The 19,171-nt window shown below is 58.6% G+C and overlaps 2 protein-coding genes across 3 annotated transcripts; one reads left to right on the top strand and one right to left on the bottom strand.

The window, feature by feature from the left end:
* The first annotated feature begins 429 nt into the window (after window positions 1-429).
* Window positions 430-12,588, top strand: XRCC1 (X-ray repair cross complementing 1). Of its 2 annotated transcripts, none has more exons than XM_038767395.1 (17): window positions 430-512; window positions 1,812-1,904; window positions 3,221-3,328; window positions 4,272-4,430; window positions 4,529-4,603; window positions 4,684-4,789; window positions 4,866-4,993; window positions 6,330-6,444; window positions 6,527-6,782; window positions 7,841-7,957; window positions 9,756-9,861; window positions 9,962-10,097; window positions 10,546-10,600; window positions 11,399-11,535; window positions 11,782-11,872; window positions 12,025-12,100; window positions 12,382-12,588. In XM_038767395.1, the coding sequence occupies exons 1-17, from the start codon at window positions 462-464 to the stop codon at window positions 12,493-12,495; spliced, it is 1,923 nt and encodes a 640-aa protein (XP_038623323.1). In that variant the 5' UTR covers window positions 430-461; the 3' UTR covers window positions 12,496-12,588. The 2 variants fall into 2 exon arrangements, with proteins under 2 accessions (XP_038623323.1, XP_038623322.1); XM_038767394.1 differs by having other exon boundaries at window positions 11,755-11,872.
* Window positions 12,589-12,667: 79 nt separating this feature from the next.
* ZNF575 (zinc finger protein 575) lies at window positions 12,668-17,076 on the bottom strand. Its single transcript, XM_038767396.1, has 4 exons — window positions 16,899-17,076; window positions 16,662-16,748; window positions 13,613-13,722; window positions 12,668-13,489 (listed from the first exon to the last, which is right to left on the bottom strand). The coding sequence occupies exons 3-4, from the start codon at window positions 13,692-13,694 to the stop codon at window positions 12,786-12,788; spliced, it is 786 nt and encodes a 261-aa protein (XP_038623324.1). The 5' UTR covers window positions 13,695-13,722; window positions 16,662-16,748; window positions 16,899-17,076; the 3' UTR covers window positions 12,668-12,785.
* Between the last annotated feature and the right edge of the window lie 2,095 nt (window positions 17,077-19,171).

The following is a 19,171-nucleotide window of genomic DNA, read 5'->3' as shown; positions in this document are numbered from 1 at the left end:
AATGAATGAATGAATGAATGAATGAATGAATGAATGAATGAATGAATGAATGAATGAATGAGAGAAGGGGCGGAACCAAAGACGGCGGGGTTGCTGGGAGGGTGGGAGGGGGGATTTTCGCGCCTGCGCGTAAAGACTTCCCACGCACGGGGCGGGGATGGGGGGAGAGGAGGTGCAGTGCGCTTGCGCCATCGTCGGGGGCGGGGGTAGCGCAGTGCGCTTGCGCAGTCGTCTGGGGGTGGTGGTAGTGCAGTGCGCTTGCGCCGTCGTCGAAGGGGGGGAGGTACTGCAGTGCGCTTGCGCCGTCGTCGAGGGGGGGGGCGCGCGCGCGCCGGTTTGAACGCAGAGAGGCTCCCGCGCCTGCGCGGTGGGGGGATCATAGAGGAGGCGGCGTAGAGCGGCTCCCTCCCGCCGGTTTTGGGGTCGGCGGAGGCGGCCGCCGCCCCCGGCCTGGCCCCGCCATGCCGGAGATCCGCCTCCGGCACGTGGTGTCCTGCAGTAGCCAGGACCCGGTGAGGGGGCCCGGGGGAGCCGCCTCCGGGGGGGGGGGGGGGGGGGGGGGCCGCCTATAGGGGGAGTCTCCGGGGAGAAAGAAAGGGAGGTGGCTATGGGAGAATTTCCGGGGAGCAGGGGAGCCGGCTATAGGGGAATTTCCGGGGAGAAAGGGAGGTGGCTGTGGGGGCTTTTCAGGGAGGCGAGGAGCTGGCTATAGGGGGCTTTCTAAGGAAAAAGTGGAGCCGGCTATGGGGGAATTTCTGGGGATCAGGGGGAGCCGGCTATAGGGGAATTTCCGGGGAGAAAGGGAGGTGGCTATGGGGGCATTTCAGGGAGACGAGGAGCTGGATATAGGGGAATTTCCGGGGAGAAGGGGAGCCGGCTATAGGGGACTTTCTGAGGAGAGAGGGAGTCGGCTATGGGGGAATTGCCGGGGAGCAGGGGAGCCGGCTATAGGGGAATTTCCGAGGAGAAGGGGAGGTGGCCATGGGGGCTTTTCAGGGAGATGAGGAGCTGGCTATAGGGGAATTTTCGGGGAGCCGGCTATAGGGGACTTTCTGAGGAGAAAGGGAGTTGGCTATGGGGGGCTTTCCAGGGGGAAAGGGAGGTGGCCATGGGGGCTCTTCAGGGAGATGAGGAGCTAGCTATAGGGGAATTTCCGGGGAGAAGGGGAGCCGGCTATAGGGGAATTTCTGGGGGCGGGTGGCTATGGGGGTTTTGGGGGGAGAAATGGAGGTGGCTATGGGGGATTTCCAGGGAGATGAGAAGCCTGCTATAGGGGAATTTCCGGGGAGAAGGGGAATCGGCTACAGGATCTTTACGGGGAGAAGGGGAGGTGGCTTATGAGGGCTTTCCAGGGAGACGAGGAGCCGGCTATGGGGGAATTTCAGGGGATCCGGCCATAGGGGCTTTCTGGGGAGAAGGGAGCTGGCTTTGGGGGCTTTCCAGGGAGATGAGCAGCTGGCTATAGGGGAATTTCCAGGGAGATGGGGAGTTGGCCATAGGAGACTTCCGGGAAGAGTGGGCGCACCACCTTCCAGTTTTAAGAAACTTCCGAGGAGTGACGTAGGGGAGAAGGGACTCCTATAGGTTCCTTATAAGGGACCAGAGCTGTGGCTTTTGGACCCCGGGAGAAGGCATAAGGTTCAGGTCTGTAGGCCCCTGGGGGGTGGCCCCAGGCCTGGAACCGGGTCCAGGGTCCGAGGAGGGGGCCTGGGTGGGCCCCGAGCCGCCCCCCGCTGAGGGAGGGCTAGCACCGAGCAGCAGAGTCCTGGGACCCCCAACCCCACCCCACGAGCTCCCCGTTCCTCCCCCAGACTCACTCAGCCGAGAACCTCCTGAAGGCCGATACCTACCGCAAGTGGAGGGCGGGGAAAGCAGGGGAGAAGCAGATCTCCGTCATCCTGCAGGTGAGGAACAGGGAGGGACGGGCCAAGGCCCCCAGCCACATCTCTCCCCTCCAGGCCCCGAGTTTTGGGGCTCGGGGCAATATCTGCACCTGGACGTCTACCCTTCTCCATCTGCGGCATGACTGGCCCATCTTCCGCCCCCCAAAACCATCTCCCAGGTGTTGGGATCCCGGCCCTCTCCCCTTTCAGACAACCGCCTCCACCACCACGGGTTCTGAGCGGGTGTCCCGTGGCCCCAAACCTCCAATCTTTTCAGTCTCAGCTCAAAGCCCACCTCCTGCAGGGAACCCTCCCCGGTTTATCAGCACCCCTGTCATCTCCCACTCCTCCTTGTCTATGTTCATGGGTAAACAATGATCGAATCGTCTCCATTTCTGGGTGTGCATGCGCACCATCCCCTCGCCCCCTCCTACCTCACCTCGCTGTTGCCCCACTACTACCCATCCCGCACATTTCACTCCTCAAATGCCAGTCTGCTCAATCAATCAATTGTATTTATTGAGCGCTTACTGTGTGCAAAGCACTGTACTAAGCGCTTGGGAAGTACAAGTTGGCAACATATAGTGAACTGTCATATGCTCACTGTCTCTGGGTCTCATCTGTCTCGCCTCCGGCCTCTCACCCTTATCCTCCCTCTGCCTATCCGACAGACACCTACTCTCCCTGCTTCAAAGCCTTATTGAAGGCACATCTCCTCCAAGAAGCCTTCCTGACTAAGCCCCTCCTCTCCTCTTTTCCCACTCTCTTTTGTGTCACCTTGACTTGGTCCCGCTATTCGCCACCGCCCCCTTCCAGCCCCACAACACTTATCATCATCATCATCATCATCATCAATCGTATTTATTGAGCGCTTACTATGTGCAGAGCACTGTACTAAGCGCTTGGGAAGTACAAACTGGCAACATATAGAGACAGTCCCTACCCAACAGTGGGCTCACAGTCTAAAAGGGGGAGACAGAGAACAAAACCAAACATATTAACAAAATAAAATGAATAGATATGTACAAGTAAATTAAATAGAGTAATAAATATGTACAAACATATATACATATATACAGGTGCTGTGGGGAAGGGAAGGAGGTAAGATGGGGATGGAGAGGGGGACGAGGGGGAGAGGAAGGAAGGGGCTCAGTCTGGGAAGGCCTCCTGGAGGAGGTGAGCTCTCAGCAGGGCCTTGAAGGGATATGTGGGATAAGGACTGTGTCCAACCCGAATTGCTTGTATCCACCTCAGCGCTTAGTCCAGTGCCTGGCACGGAGTAAGTGCTTAAGCCATACCACGGTTGTTATTTTTATCATTATCATGGTCTCCTGCAGTTTGAGAAGGAGGAGCAGATTCACAGCCTCGACATCGGCAACGATGGATCGGCGTTCGTGGAGGTGCTGGCGGGCCGATCTGCGGGGGAGGGCGAGCAGGACTACGAGGTGAGGGTGCCCTCAGGGTACGGGGGCACCCGGGGGCCGGACCTCTTCTTGTGGGTCTTTCCGGCGGGGCGGGGAGGCTTGGGACGGGTGTGAAGCTGAGAAGCAGTGCGCCTAGTGGATAGAGCACGGGCTTGGGTGTCAGAAGGACTTGGGTTCGATTCCTGGATCTGCCACTTGTCTGCCGTGTGACCTTGGGCAAGTCCCTTCACTTCCCTGGGCCTCAGTTACCTCATCTGTAAAATGGCGATCAAGACGGTGAGCCCCGTGTGGGACAGGGACTGTGTCCAACCCGATTAACTTGGATTTACCCCCACTTCGAAGCCTTATCGAAGGCACATCTCCTCCAAGAAGCCTTCCCTGACTAAGCCCTCTCCTCTTCGCCCATTCCATTCTGTGCCGCTCTCACCTGCTCCTTCATTCATCCTCCCATCCCCACAGCACATATGCTTATATAACAATAATGATAGTATTTATTAAGCGCTTACTATGTGCAAAGCACTGTTCTAAGCTCTGGGGAGGTAACAAGGTGATCAGGTTGTCCCACACGTGGGGCTCACGGTCTTCATCCCCGTTTTACAGATGAGGTCACTGAGGCCCAGAGAAGTGACTTGCCCAAAGTCACCCAGCTGACAATTGGCGGAGCTGGGATTTGAACCCATGACCTCTGACTCCAAAGCCCAGGCTCTTTATTTATTTATCTTAATGTCTGTTTTTCCTTCAAGACTGTGAGCTCGCTGTGGGCAGGAATGTGTCTGTTGTTATATTGTACTCTCCCCAGCACTAAGTACCGTGCACACCGTAAGTGCTCAGTAAGTATGACTGAATGAACGAACCTACCCCAGCGCTTAGCAGAGTGCCTGGCACATAGTAGGCGCTTAATAAACCCAGCCATCGTCATCATACCCGTACGCGCGTGGGTGTGTGCGCGCACAATCGCCCACAGGTCCTGCTGGTCACCTCGTCCTTCATGTCACCGTCCGAGAGCCGCAGCCACTCCAACACCAACCGGGTCCGGCTGTTCGGCCCCGACAAGCTGGTCCGGACCGCGGCCGAGAAACGCTGGGACCGGGTCAAGCTGGTGTGCAGCCAGCCCTACGGCAAGGTGCGGGGGGCTGGGGGGGGCCACCGAGGGAGCCCGGAGGCGGGGACGACGCGGCGGGAGGCCGTCATCCCCTTCGCTCTCTTGCCGCCCCCTCTCAGGACTCGGCCTACGGGCTCTCCTTCGTGCGCTTCCACAGCCCCCCCGACAAGGAGGAGACGGAGGCCCCATCTCCGGTGAGACCCCGCCTCGCTCTCCCGCCGCGGCCGTGACTCAGTGTCCCCCCCGGCGCCGCCCTGACTCTGTGCCTCCCCAGAGGCTGACCAAGCTGGGCCAGTTCCTGGTCAAGGAAGAAGATGGCGGGGGCGGCTCCCTGCGCCCCGGGGCCCTGTTCTTCAGCAGGGTCGGGAAGACCTCGCCAGGTGAGCCGACGCCTGGGCCCGGGGGCGACAGGGGCGGCCGGACACCTGGGTCCCTGAGCCTCTTTTCCCCCCTCAGTCCCTGCCAGCAGCCAGCCGGGCCCCAGCTACGCAGCCGCCACTCTCCAGGCGACGGAGCCCACCCCGACCCCGTCTCCCCCGCCCCCCGTCACCAAGACTCCTCCCAGCAGCGATAGCAACAACAAGGTAAGGACAGCCAGCCTGTTCCTAGGAGCCCCCGGGGCTGAACCGCCTGTACTGATGCAGGGGACAGTCATCATCATCATCATCAATCGTATTTATTGAGCGCTTACTATGTGCAGCGCACTGTACTAAGCTCTTGGGAAGTACAAATTGGCAACATATAGAGACAGTCCCTACCCAACAGTAGGCCCACAATCTAAAAGGGGGAGACAGAGAACAAAACCAAACATACTAACAAAATAAAATAGGATAGATATGTACAAGTAAAATAAATAAATAAATAGAGTAATAAATATGTACAACCATATATACATATATACAGGTGCTGTGGGGAAGGGAAGGAGGTAAGACGGGGGGGGATGGAGAGGGGGACGAGGGGGAGAGGAAGGAATGGGCTCAGTCTGGGAAGGCCTCCTGGAGGAGGTGAGCTCTCAGCAGGGCCTTGAAGGGAGGAAGAGAGCTAGCTTGGCGGCTGGGCAGAGGGAGGGCATTCCAGGCCAGGGGGATGATGTGGGCCGGGGGTCGATGGCAGGACAGGCGAGAACGAGTTACGGTGAGGAGATGAGCGGCGGAGGAGCGGAGGGTGCGGGCTGGGCTGGAGAAGGAGAGAAGGGAGGTGAGGTAGGAGGGGGCGAGGTGATGGACAGCCTTGAAGCCCAGGGTGAGGAGTTTCTGCCTGATGCGCAGATTGATTGGTAGCCATTGGAGGTTTTTGAGGAGGGGAGTAATATGCCCAGAGCGTTTCTGGACAAAGATAATCCAGGCAGCAGCATGAAGTATGGATTGAAGTGGAGAGAGACACGAGGATGGGAGATCAGAGAGAAGGCTGGTGCAGTAGTCCAGATGGGATAGGATGAGACGAGGAAGAAGCTAGACGGGAGGGGGTCGGGGGAGAACGCAGGGCTGGAGATGAGGAAAATCCCATCCCAGGCGAGTCAGCGACTGGGGACAAGTTGGGGCGGTCAGTCAGTCGCTTGAATTTATTGAGCGCTCACCGTGTGCGGAGCAAAGTACCACGCTGCGTGATCTTGGAGAAGTCACTTCAATTCTCCGGTCTTCAGTTCCCTCATCTGTAAAATGGGGATTAAGAGTACGAGCCCCCATGAGGGACAGGGACTGTGTCCAGCCGGATCAACTCGCATCTGTCCCGGCAGTCAGAACGGCGCTTGACACACAGGAAGCGCTCAACGGGGACCATCGTTATGATTGTTGCAATAGAACAATAAACAGTCACATTCCCTTCCCATAACGAGCTTACAGGTCCAGAGTGGGACGTTAATATAAGTAAAAGGAGGGCAGAGGTCCGGGGGAGAGTGTGACGGAGGCTTCTCCACCCCAGGAGCCTGCCACCGGCAAGAGGAAACTGGAGCTGAGCAGAGAGGAGCCCAGTGGACCCAGGAAACCCCCAACCCCACCAGGCCGCCCCACACCCTCGGCCCCCAAGAAAGCCAGAGGTGGCGGAGGGAAGGGGCTGGGAGGAGGCATGGTTGGCGGGGGCGGTGCTGACCAGCCTTCCCTTCTCGTCCGTCTCTCCAGCCGCCGTTCCCCTGGCAGCCGTGGTGCCCCCGGTGCCCTCGGCGGCCGCGGGCAAGGCCTCAGGAGAGAGGAGGGGGCCGCCGGCGAAGCCCCGGGGCGGCGGCGGCAGTGGCACGGAGTTCGGGCAGGTCCTGGCGGGGGTGGTGGTGGTACTGAGTGGCTTCCAGAACCCGTTCCGCTCTGAGCTGCGGGACAAGGCGCTGGAGATGGGCGCCAAGTACCGGCCCGACTGGACCGCCGACAGCACCCACCTCATGTACGTGCCCCCCTCCCTGCCTCCCTCTGCGCAGGCCAGCCGGGCCTACCCACCCTGGCAGCCCCTCCTCCCGCGGCCTAGCGGATACGGCTCGGGGCTGGGAGTCAGAAGGACTGGGTTCTAATCCCGACTCTGCCACTTGTTTGCCGGGTGACTGCGGGCAAGTCACTTCATTTCTCTGGGCTAATTCCCGCAGCTGTAAAATGGGGGGGTCAGATTGTGTCCAACCCAATCACCATTACCTCGTAACTACCCCAGCACTTAGAGAAGCAGCATGGCCTAGTGCATAGGGCACGGACCTGGGAATCAGAAGGTCATGGGTTCTAATCCCTGCTCCGCCACGTCTTCTGTGTGACCTTGGGCAAGTCACTTCAGTTTTCCAGGCCTCAGTTACCTCATCTGTAAAATGGAGATTGAGACTGTGAGCCTCACATGGGACAGGGAGTGTATCCAACCCAATTTGCTTGTATCTACCCCAGCGCTTAGTGCAGTGCCTGCCAGTAGTAAGCCCTTAGTAAGTACCATAATTCTTTTCATTATTATTATTATTAGTAGTGGTAGTGGTAGTGGTAGTAGTAGTAGTAGTGGTGGTGGTGGTGGTAGTAGTAGTTAGTAGTAGTAGTAGTAGTAGTAGTAGTAGTAGTCGTAGTAGTAGTAGTAGTAGTACAGGGCCTGGCACATAGTAAGCACTTAATAAATGCCGCATTTATTAATTATTATTCCCGCAAGTGCCCCCTCGTGCTTTGGGCTTGGGGTGGGCAGCGAGGAATCTGGCCTGTTTAATGATGATAATAATGACGGCAAATATTAAGCGCTTACTATGTGCAAAGCACTGTTCTAAGTGCTGGGGAGGTTACAAGGTGATCAGGCTGTCCCACGGGGGGCTCGCAGTCCTAATCCCCATTTTCCAGATGAGGTAACTGAGGCCCGGAGAAGTGAAGTGACTGGCCCAAAGCTGACAACTGGCGGAGCCGGGATTTGCAGCCACGAGCTCCGACTCCAAAGCCCGGGCCGTTCCCACTGAGCCACGCTGCTGCTGTTTCTGTCTCCTCCCGCAGCTGTGCCTTCGCCAACACCCCCAAGTACAGCGCGGTGCTGAGCCGGGGCGGGCGCATCGTACGCAAGGAGTGGGTGCTGGACTGCCACCGGACCCGGCGACGGCTGCCCTGCCGGCGGTGAGTGCCCCGTGCCCCGGGCACAGCCCTGTGCCCCCAGGGGCCCTCCCCCCGTGCCCGTGGTCCCTTCTGGGCCTCTGCGGCCCGAGTTCTGACAGTCCCGCCGGCCACTAGCCGGGGGCTAGCCCGGGCCGGGCAGCGGGAGGTGCCCGCTGACGCCGAGGGCGGCTACCCTTGTGACCCCTGCATCATCAGCATCGTAACTGTGGTATTTGTTAAGCGTGGCATAGTGGATAGAGCACCAGCCTGGGAGTCAAAAGGTCATGGGTTCTAATCTCGGCTCCCCCACTTGTCTGCCGGGTGACCTTGGACAAGTCACTTCACTTCTCTGGGCCTCACTTCCCTCATCTGTAAAACGGGGATTGAGACTGTGAGCCCCGGATGGGACAGTCCTTCTAGACTGTGAGCCCACTGTTGGGTAGGGACCGTCTCTAGATGTTGCCGACTTGGACTTCCCAAGCGCTTAGTACGGTGCTCTGCATCATCATCATCATCAATCGTATTTATTGAGCGCTTACTGTGTGCAGAGCACTGTACTAAGCACTTGGGAAGTACAAGTTGGCAACATATAGAGACAGTCCCTACCCAACAGTGGGCTCACAGTCTAAGGGCTCAATAAATACGATTGATTGATCGACAGCACCTGTATATATGTTTGTACACATTTGTTACCCTATTTATTTTACTTGTACATATTTACTCTTCTCTTTGTTTTATTTTGTTAATATGTTTCGTTTTGTTGTCTGTCTCCCCCTTCTAGACTGTGAGCCCTGTGTTGGGTAGGGACCATCTCTATATGGTGCCGACTTGGACTTCCCAAGCGCGTAGTACAGTGCTCTGCACACAGTAAGCGCTCAATAAATACGATTGAATGAATGAATGACAGGGATTCTGTCCAACCCGATTTGTTTGGCTCCACCCCAGCACTTAGGACAGTGCCTGGCACATAGTAAGCGCTTAACAAATACCACTATTATTATTATTATTATTACTGTTATTAGTAGTAGTAGTAATAATGTGGCCAACTTGTACTTCCCAAGCGCTTAGTACAGTGCTCTGCACACAGTAAGCGCTCAATAAATACAACTGAATGAATGAATGAATGAATGACAGGGATTCTGTCCAACCCGATTTGTTTGGCTCCACCCCAGCACCTAGGACAGTGCCTGGCACATAGTGAGTGCTTAATAAATACCACTATTATTATTATTACTGTTATTACTGGTAGTAGTAGTAGTAGTAATAATGTTGCCAGCTTGTACTTACCAAGCGCTTAGTACAGTGCTCTGCACACAGTAAGCGCTCAATAAATACGATTGAATGAATGAATGACAGGGATTCTGTCCAACCCGATTTGTTTGGCTGCACCCCAGCACTCAGGACAGTGCCTGGCACATAGTGAGCGCTTAACAAATACCACTATTATTATTATTACTGTTATTAGTAGTAGTAGTGGTAATAATGTGGCCAACTTGTACTTCCCAAGCGCTTAGTACAGTGCTCTGCACACAGTAAGCGCTCAATAAATACGATTGATGATGATGATGATGATAATAACAATAAGCACTTTCTCTGTGCCAAGCACTGCCCTAAGCACTGGGATAGATACAAGACAGTTCGGACACAGTCCCTGTCCAACACGGGGCTCACAGTCTAAGGAAAGAGAACAGGTGTTTCACCTGCCTTGATCCCTTGTGCCCATTTAGGCAGCCCTCTTCCCCCCTTTCCCCCCGTTTCCTGCCCCCCAAACCCTTCACCCTTGGGTCCACCGCCCCCCAACCCAGCCTCCTGTCCCCAGGTACCTCATGGCAGGACCCAGATCTAGCAGTGAGGAGGAAGAGGAGGAGGAGGAGGAAGAGGAGGATGGCAGCAGTGAGGAAGAGGCACCTCAGGCCCCCCGCAAGGTAGCCGAACCCCCTTATTAAGTCAGGGTGGGTGGAGGGCATCCAGCCTTGCTCTCCACCGACACCTCCTTCCCGCCTTCCTCCTGTCTCCGTCCCTCAGCGGCCCCAGGCCAACCATCACGCCCAGTCCCGGCCAGTGAGAACCAGTTCTCCCCCGGGGCCCCAAGGCCCAGAGGAGACCCAGTCAGCCCCTTCTGCCCGGGAGGGGGGCACCGATTCTGAGGGCGAGCAGTCAGGTGAGTCCCCTAGTCGTGGGGAGGGAGGACGGGCGGCGGGACCCCGGGTCTTTGGGGAAGTGGCCCAGGCAGGGTGACTTGATTTCAGAGCAAACGGGGTTGAGGTGGATGAGCCACTACCAGGTGGATGGTACCCAGGACTGGGAGTCAGAAGGACCTGGGTTCTAATCCCACTTCTCTGCTGTGTAACCTTGGGCAAGTCGCTTTACTCCCCCGGGCCTCAGTGCCCTCATCTGTAAAAATGGGGATTAAGACCGTGACCCCGATGAGGGACAGGGACGGCGTCCAACACGCTTGGCTCGTATCTACCCCGGTGCTTAGAGCAGCGCTTGACGCGCCGTAAGCGCCTAATGGATACCGTCGTTATTATTATTCTGAGCGGGGGGCAGGCTTCCGGCTGCTAGGAGGGGAGGGAGGAACTGTGAACTGACGGGGTTTCTGGTCTCAGACGGACAGGACAATGGGGCCGAGGATTCGGGGGACACTGAAGATGAGCTGAGAAGGTGGGCCGCCGGGGGAAGGGGCTTTTGGTGCTGGCGGGGGTCGCGTTGGCGGGCTGTGGGAGGGATCAATCAATCAATCAATCGTATTTATTGAGCGCTTACTATGTGCAGAGCACTGTACTAAGCGCTTGGGAAGTACAAATTGGCAACACATAGAGACAGTCCCTACCCAACAGTGGGCTCACAGTCTAAAAGGGGGAGACAGAGAACAGAAGCAAACATACCAACAAAATAAAATAAATAGGATAGAAATGTACAAGTAAAATAGAGTAATAAATATGTACAACCATATATACATATATACAGGTGCTGTGGGGAAGGGAAGGAGGTAAGATGGGGGGATGGAGAGGGGGACGAGGGGGAGAGGAAGGAAGGGGCTCAGTCTGGGAAGGCCTCCTGGAGGAGGCGAGCTCTCAGCAGGGCCTTGAAGGGAGGAGGAGAGCTAGCTTGGCGGAGGGGCAGAGGGAGGGCATTCCGGGCCCCGGGGGATGACGTGGGCCGGGGGTCGACGGCGGGACAGGCGAGAGCGAGGTATGGTGAGGAGATCAGCGGTGGAGGAGCGGAGGGTGCGGGCTGGGATGGACAAGGACAGAAGGGAGGTGAGGTAGGAGGGGGTGAGGTGATGGACAGCCTTGAAGCCCAGGGTGAGGAGCCTGATGCCTGATGCGCAGATTGATTGGTAGCCACTGGAGATTTTTGAGGATGGGGGGTCGCGTTGGCGGGCTGTGGGGGAAAAAGGGGGACCGACTGGGAGTAGAGCCTAGGGCTGGCTGCCATGTCCTGGGTGGGCTTCCATAGGGTGGCAGAACTGAGGAATCAGAAGAGGCCCCCAGAGGAGGTCAAGAACGGGGAGGACCCCTACGGGGGCTCCACCGATGAGAACACAGACAGCGAGGAGACGGAGACCCCTGACCTGCCCATCCCCCAACTCCCAGGTACCCCCACCCCTTCTCCCCTGCGCCTCCCTTCCCCGTGCCATCCCCCACCCCCACCCCAGCACCACCTCCAGGAGACCTCCAAGCTCTGTGAGTCCTGGCCCAGGCCCGTGACGGGAGGCAGAGTGGGAGGGTCACGTCTTCCCCCGGTTCATTCATTCAGTTGTATTTATTGAGCACGTACTGTGTGCAGAGCACTGTACTAAGCGCTTCATACAGTGGCCTCGCCTTCCCCCCCTTCCTCAGACTTTTTCCAGGGCAAACACTTCTTCCTGTACGGAGAATTTCCAGGGCAGGAGCGACGGCTGTTGGTCCGCTACGTCACAGCCTTCAACGGGTAAGGTGGGGGACCACTCGAGGTGCGATGGGGAGGAAGAAAGGTGACTCCTCCCGGGGTAGCAGAGAGGAAGGAGCCATGGACCCGAGGTCCTAGGGAGCAAGGGTGGGCCAGAGCAGACCCTTCAGCTCAACTGCCCATCCTCCTTTCAGGGAGCTGGAGGACTATATGAGTGAGAAGGTGCAGTTTGTAATCACAGCTCAGGACTGGGACCCCAGCTTTGAAGAGGTGAGGAGCTGTGGGGGGCGGGGAAGAAGACCCCCACATTCCTCCCACAATCTCCCCGCCCCCGCACTTCCCTTCCTGGAAGCGCTTAGTCCAGTGACGGCTCAATAAATACAGTTGAATGAACTGTAGCCACCCCCGTTTCCAACTCCTTTCATGTGGCACCTCAGGCCCCCCCCGCACCATGATGCCAACTCTGGCTTGACACCTCGCACCCCAAGTGCCCTACCCCCACCTTAGGGGGGTCTGTTTGACCCAGATCTCGCCCCCACCCCCACCACCAGGCCCTTGCCGACAACCCCTCCCTGGCCTTCGTCCGTCCCCGCTGGATCTACAGCTGCAACGAGCGTCGGAAGCTGCTGCCCCATCAGCTCTACGGGGTGGTGCCCCAGGTCTGAGGGGAAGAAGAGACTCCCTCCTCCCCACCCGCCCGGAGGGAGCCTCGCCCGGCCCTTCGTCGGAGCCAATAAAGAGCGGGACCCCGTGGAGTGGCCGGCTGGTCGTGTGGATGTCTGTCTGACGGCGGGAGTCCCCCCCACCCCGCGCCCCCTCAGCAGCGGACCCTAGTTCGTAGAAATCGCATCCATTTATTGGCACGGAGCAGGGGACGAGCTGGGCGGGGGGGAACCGAAAGCTGGCGGCGGCTGGGAGTTGAGCAGGCCCGGGCGGGGGGATGAGGGGAAGGGGGTCAGGCCCGCTCCACCTTGGCTCCTTTGCCCCCCTTGGCCTCGCCACGGTGGCTCCTCTGGTGTAGGGCTAAGAGCCGCCTCTGGCCGAAGCCCTGGCCGCAGGTGGGGCAGCGGTGCTGGGCGGCCGCCTCCCGGGCCGCCGGGGAGGCCGGGGAGGGGCCGGGGGCGGCCGCCCCGTGCCGCTGCTGGTGGGCGGCCAGCTTGGACGGGTAGCAGAAGGACTTGGGGCAGAGCGGGCAGGGGTAGGGGCGGGCGCCCCCCGCGTGGGTGTGGCGGTGGGCGGCCAGCTTGGACGGGTAGCAGAAGGACTTGGGGCAGTCGGGGCAGGGGTAGGGGCGGGCTGGGGAGTGGGTCCAGCGGTGGGCGGCCAGCTTGGAGCGGTGACCGAAGGCCTTGGGACAGTCCGGGCAGGGGAAGGGGCGGTGCCCGCTGTGGGTGAGGCGGTGGGCGGCCAGCTTGGAGGGGTAGGAGAAGGACTTGGGGCACTCGGGGCACGGGTGGGGCCGCTGGCCGCCGTGGGCCAGCCGGTGCGTGGCCAGCTTGGACGGGTACGAGAAACTCTTGTCACAGTCCGGGCAGCGGTGGGGACGCTGAGGGGGCGGCGGGCGGCGGGCGCGCGAAGGGGGCTGCTGCCCGGACCCCCGCCCGCCGGCCGGGCCGGACTCGGGGGGCTGGCTTCGCTTCGGCTTGGCTTTACGGGAGGCTGAGTGGGTGGGGGGGGGGGGGGGGGGGGGGAGGAGAAGCGAGGGGTGACCCCCAACCCTCGGGCCTCGTGCCCCCCGGCCCCTCCCGGGCCGCGCCCGCCTCCTCCCGCCCCGGCTCTCACCCCCTCCGTTGGTCACGACGGGGTCCTTGCCCACGGGGGTCCTCCCGCTGGCGCCGGCCGCCTGGTCTCCTCGCTCCAGCATGGTCAGCGGGCGACGGGCACCTGCCCACCTGCGAGCCAGAGAGGGGGACGTCGAGGCAGACCCACTGACTGGTCCCAAGCCTGGAGATGGGGGCGTGGCCTGCCAGGTTTGAGGGCATGGCCTATGTGATGAGCGTATGACGGCATGGACTGTGTGACCAGCGTGATCTGCACGACTGGAGGCGTGGACAACGTGATGAGTGTGGTCTACGTGTCTGTAGTGCTGTGGGCCTTCTAGACTGTGAGCCCACTGTTGGGTAGGGACCGTCTCTGTACGTTGACAACTTGTACTTCCCAAGCGCTTAGTACAGTGCTCTGCACACAGTAAGCGCTCAATAAATACGATTGAATGGATGAATGAATGGGCCTGGCATGCGAAGCTGGTGGCCCGCGCAGCTGGGGATGTGCCTCGAGCAGCCCGGGGGCGGGGCCTGCGTGACAGGTGGGATCTTGGCTCAGTGGAAAGAGCCCGGGCTTTGGAGTCAGAGGTCATGGGTTCAAATCCCGGCTCCGCCAACTGTCAGCTGGGTGACTTTGGGCAAGTCACTTCACTTCTCTGGGCCTCAGTGACCTCACCTGTAAAATGGGGATGAAGACGGTGAACCCCCCGTGGGACCACCTGATCACCTTGTAACCTCCCCAGTGCTTAGAACAGTGCTTTGCACATAGTAAGCACTTAATAAATACTATCATTTCTATTATATATACATATGTGCTGTGGGGACGGGAGGATGAATGAAGGAGCAGGTAAGAGTGGCACAGAATGGAATGGGCGAAGAGGAGACGGCTTAGTCAGGGAAGGCTTCTTGGAGGAGATGTGCCTTCGATAAGGCTTTGAAGTGGGGGTAGTAAGCGCTTAATAAAATGCCATTATTATTATTATTATTATTATCTGCGTGGCTGGGGGTGTGGTCTCCGTGTCTGGGTGGGATCTGCGTGGCCTGCGTGACTGGAACGTGGCTTGGGATGTGGCTTGTGCAGCGTGGGAGTGTGGCCTACATCAATCAATCAATCAATTGTATTTGAGTGCTTACTGTGTGCAGAGCACTGTACTAAGCACTTGGGAAGTACAAGTTGGCAACATATAGAGACAGTCCCTACCCAACAGTGGGTGGCCTGCGCCTCGTGGGTGCATGGCCCCCGGGGCTGGAGGGCGAGGCCTGTGTGACAGGTGGGATCTGCGTGGCTGGGGGCGTGGTCTCCGTGTCCGGGTAAGCAGTTGAAACAGGTTACAAGTAAAGCAAAGATGAAAAATGAAGAGCAGGTGACACAGAACTGAGAGTCCGGACATCTCATGTCCCCCTGGCCTGGAATGCCCTCCCTCAGCACATTTTATTTTGTTACCATGTTTTGTTGTCTGTCTTCCCCTTCTAGACTGTGAGCCTGCTGATGGGTAGGGACCGTCCATATGTTGCCAACTTGGACTTCCCAAGCGCTCAGTACAGTGCTCTGCACACAGTAAGCGCTCAATAAATACGATTGGATGAATGAATGAATCTGCTCTGCTGGGGGCGTGGCCTACGTGACGAGCGTGAATGGGGCGTGGCCTGTGACGAACGCGGTCTGCGTGGCTGGGGGCGTGGCTTATGTGACGATTGTGGCCCACGTGGATGGGGGCGTGGCCAACATGACTGGAACGTGGCCTGCGCAGCTGGGGATATGGCTCGTGCAGCCTGGGGGCGTGGCCTACGTAACAGGAAAGGGGGCCTGCGCGGTTGGGGGCGTGGCCTCCGGGGCTGGAGGGCGGGGCCTGTGTGACAGGCAGGGCCTGTGTGACAGGCAGGGCCTGTGTGACAGGCAGGATCTGGGCAGCTGGGGGCGTGGTCTCCGCGTCTGGGCGGGATCTGTGCTGCTGAGGGCGTGGTCTGTGTGACAGGCGGGATCTGCACAGCTGGGGGCGTGGCCTGCACGACGACGGTGGCCTACGCGGCTGGGGGCGTGGTCTGCGTGACTGAGCAGGGCCTGTGCTGATGGGGGCGTGGTCTGCGCCTCTTGGGGGCGTGGCCTCCGGGGGCGGGAGGGCGTGGCCTGTGTGACTGGCAGGATCTGTGCCTCTGGGGGCATGGCCTACGTGACTGGTGGGGGTCTGTGCTTCTGGGGGTGTGGCCTATTTGAGCATGGTCTGTGAAAAGGGGCGTGGCCTACACGACAGAAGGGGCCTGCACTGCTGGGGGCGTGGTCTCCATGTCTGGGCCGTATCTTTGCTGCTGAGGGCGTGGCCTGCGCGACGGGGGGCGTGGCCTGTGAAGCGTGGGGGCGTGGCCTATGTGAAAAGCATGGTCTGTATGACGGAGGCAGGATCTGCACGGCTGGAGGCGTGGCCCGCGCGGTCGGGGGCGTGACCTGCGCGGACTGGGGGCGTGGCCTCCGTGACTGGGCGGGGTTTATGATCTGGGGGCGTGGCCCGTGTGACAGGAGGGACCTGCGAGGCTGGGGGCGTGGTCTCCATTTCCGGGCCATATCTGCACTGCTGAGGGCGTGGCCTGTGCGGCTGGGGGCGTGACCTGAGTGACGAACGTGGTCCGCGCTGCTGGGGGCGTGGCCTGCAGGGCTGTTGGGCGTGGCCTGCGCGACTGAGGTGAGATCTGCGCGATTGGGGGCGTGGCCTACGTGACTGGGCGGGGTCTACATTATTGGGGCGTGGCCTGCGTGACAGGCGGGATCTGCACCGCTGGGGGCGTAGTCCCCGTGTCTGGGCCGTACCTGCACTGCTGAGGGCGTGGCTTGCGCGGCTGGGGGCGTGGCCTGAGTGACGAACGTGGTCTGCGCAGCTGGGGGCGTGGCCTACGTCACTGGGCGGGGCCTATGTTATTGGGGGCGTGGCCTGCGTGACAGGCGGGATCTGCGCCGCTGGGGGCGTGGTCTCCGCGTCTGGGTCGTATCTGCGCTGCTGGGGGCGTGGCCTGCGCTGCTGGGGGCGTGGCCTGCGCGGCCGGGGGGCGGGGCGTGCGCGTCCGCGTGCGGTTACCTGCACTCCAGTCCTAGGCGAGGGCCATGGCGGCCCCGTTAGCTCCTTTCTCCCCGCGTCCCGGTCTCATCCCCAGCGGGGAGGCAGCTAGAAGGGCGAGAAAAGGGGAGCCCGAGTCCGGGGCCGCCCTCGACGACCTCCCCGCCCTCCCCCTCCATAACCCGTTCTTCTCCCCGGACCCTGGCGTCCTGCCCTCCCGGCGCCCACCCCCCCCATCCGCGCCCCCTCCCCCGTCACCTGTCCGCGCGGCCCCTCCCCGGGGGGGGCGGGGCTCCGGGCCCCTCCCGCCGCCGCTGCTGCTGCGCTGCTCTCGGGGCTGCGGGGGCTGCACCGCCGGGCGCGCGCACGCACGGGGGGCTACGTCCGCACGACGCACTCCCCCGCTCCGGGACGTGCGCGTGCGCGCTCAAAGGGACGAGGGCGCGGGGGCGCGCACGGGCGGAGGCGGAGAGCGCGCTCTGGTGGGGGAAGCACCAAACAGCAACGAAAGCAGGTGGGCGGCAGGCGGCCGACGGCGGCCGCGCTGCGCCAAAAGACCAAAAATACTTGATCGCGCGGCCTTTTTTCATTCATTCATTCAGTCAGTCAGTCAATCGTATTTATTATTAATAATAATAATACTGATGGCGTTTGTTAAGCGCTTACTACGTGCAAAGCACTGTTCTAAGCGCTGGGGAGGATACAAGGTGATCAGGTTGTCCCACGGGGGGGCTCACAGTCTTCATCCCCATTTGACAGATGAGGGAACTGAGGCACAGAGAAGTGACTTGCCTAAATAATACTAATAATAATGATAATGGCGTTTGTTAAGCACTTATTATGTGCAAAGTACTGTTCTAAGCGCTGGGGAGGATACAAGGTGATCAGGTTGTTCCACGGGGGGCTGACAGTCTTCATCCCCATTTGACAGATGAGGGAACTGAGGCACAGAGAAGTGACTTGCCTAAATAATAATAATAATAATGATGATGGCGTTTGTTAAGCGCTTACTATGTGCAAGGCACTGTTCTAAGCGTTGGGGAGGATACAAGGTGATCAGGTTATCCCACGGGGGGCTCACAGTCCTCATCCCCATTTGACAGATGTGGGAACTGAGGCACAGAGAAGTGAAGTGACTTGCCTATATAATAATAATAATGATGATGGCGTTTGTTAAGCGCTTATTATGTGCAAGGCACTGTTTTAAGCGCTGGGGAGGATACAGGGTGATCAGGTTGTCCCACGGGGGGGCTCCCAGTCTTCATCCCCATTTGACAGATGAGGGAACTGAGGTACAGAGAAGTGACTTGCCTAAATAATAATAATAATGATGATGATGGCGTTTGTTAAGCGCTTACTATGTGCAAAGCACTGTTCTAAGCGCTGGGGAGGCTACAAGGTGAGCAGGTTGTCCCACCGGGGGCTCACAGTCTTCATCCCCATTTGACAGATGAGGGAACTGAGGCACAGAGAAGTGATTTGCCTTAATAATAATAATAATGATGATGGCGTTTGTTAAGCGCTTACAATGTTTAAGGCACTGTTCTAAGCGCTGGGGAGGATACAAGGTGATCAGGTGGTCCCACGGGGGGGCTCCCAGTCTTCATCCCCATTTGACAGATGAGGGAACTGAGGCACAGAGAAGTGAAGTGACTTGCCCAAAGTCACACAGCTGACCATTGGTGGAATCGGGATTTGAACCCATGACCTCTTGACTCCCAAGCCCGGGCTCTTTCCATTGAGCCACGCTGTTTTTCATTCATTCATTCAACCGTATTTATTATTAATAATAATAATACTGAGGGCATTTGTTAAGCGCGTACCATGTGCAAAGCACTGTTCTAAGCGCTGGGGAGGATACAAGGTGATCAGGTTGTCCCACGGGGGGCTCACAGTCTTCATCCCCATTTGACAGATGAGGGAACTGAGGCACAGAGAAGTGAAGTGACTTGCCCAAAGTCACACAGCTGACAATTGACGGAGTGGGGATTCGAACCTATGACCTCTTGACTCCCATCATCATCATCATCATCATCAATCGTATTTATTGAGCGCTTACTGTGTGCAGAGCACTGGACTAAGCGCTTGGGAAGTACAAGTTGGCAACATATAGAGATGGTCCCTACCTGACAACGGGCTCACAGTCTAGAAGGGGGAGACATGGGGATAAATTCAGGATCAAGCCCTGAAGGGGCAGATACTGGGGCAGGAGAGGGAAAGACAGTCAGGGGTTGGGGAAGGATGAGGATGTGGGAAGGAGAAAAGGAAACAGAGAGGAAAAGGTTCTTTTTTTTTTACTTATTTTTTATTTTTAAGGTATTTGTTAAGCACTTACCATGTTCCAGGCAGTGAACTAAGCGCTGGAGTAGATGCAGGCTAACCAGGCTGGACACAGTCCATGTCCCACGTGGGGCTCATAGTCTTAAACCCCATTTTACAGATGAGGGAATGATAATAATACTAGCGGTATTTGTTAAGTGCTTACTATGAGAAGCTACTATGAGAAGCAGCGTGGCTCAGTGGAAAGAGCG

The sequence above is a fragment of the Tachyglossus aculeatus genome, chromosome 26 (assembly GCF_015852505.1).
Source record: "Tachyglossus aculeatus isolate mTacAcu1 chromosome 26, mTacAcu1.pri, whole genome shotgun sequence".
NCBI lineage: Eukaryota > Metazoa > Chordata > Mammalia > Monotremata > Tachyglossidae > Tachyglossus > Tachyglossus aculeatus.
The sequence above is the reverse complement of the archived record's forward strand: the minus strand, read 5'-3'. Positions and strand labels throughout refer to the sequence as shown.

Bases quoted from the DNA above. Each gene is read 5' to 3' on its own strand.
- ZNF575 (XM_038767396.1), bottom strand. From the start codon at position 13,694: ATGCTGGAGCGAGGAGACCAGGCGGCCGGCGCCAGCGGGAGGACCCCC. The intron at 13,490-13,612 runs GTGAGAGCCGGG...CCACCCACTCAG, and splicing joins CGTCGTGACCAACGGAGGGG to CCTCCCGTAAAGCCAAGCCG.
- XRCC1 (XM_038767394.1), top strand. From the start codon at position 462: ATGCCGGAGATCCGCCTCCGGCACGTGGTGTCCTGCAGTAGCCAGGAC. The intron at 4,431-4,528 runs GTGCGGGGGGCT...GCCCCCTCTCAG, and splicing joins GCAGCCAGCCCTACGGCAAG to GACTCGGCCTACGGGCTCTC. The intron at 4,790-4,865 runs GTGAGCCGACGC...TTCCCCCCTCAG, and splicing joins GGTCGGGAAGACCTCGCCAG to TCCCTGCCAGCAGCCAGCCG.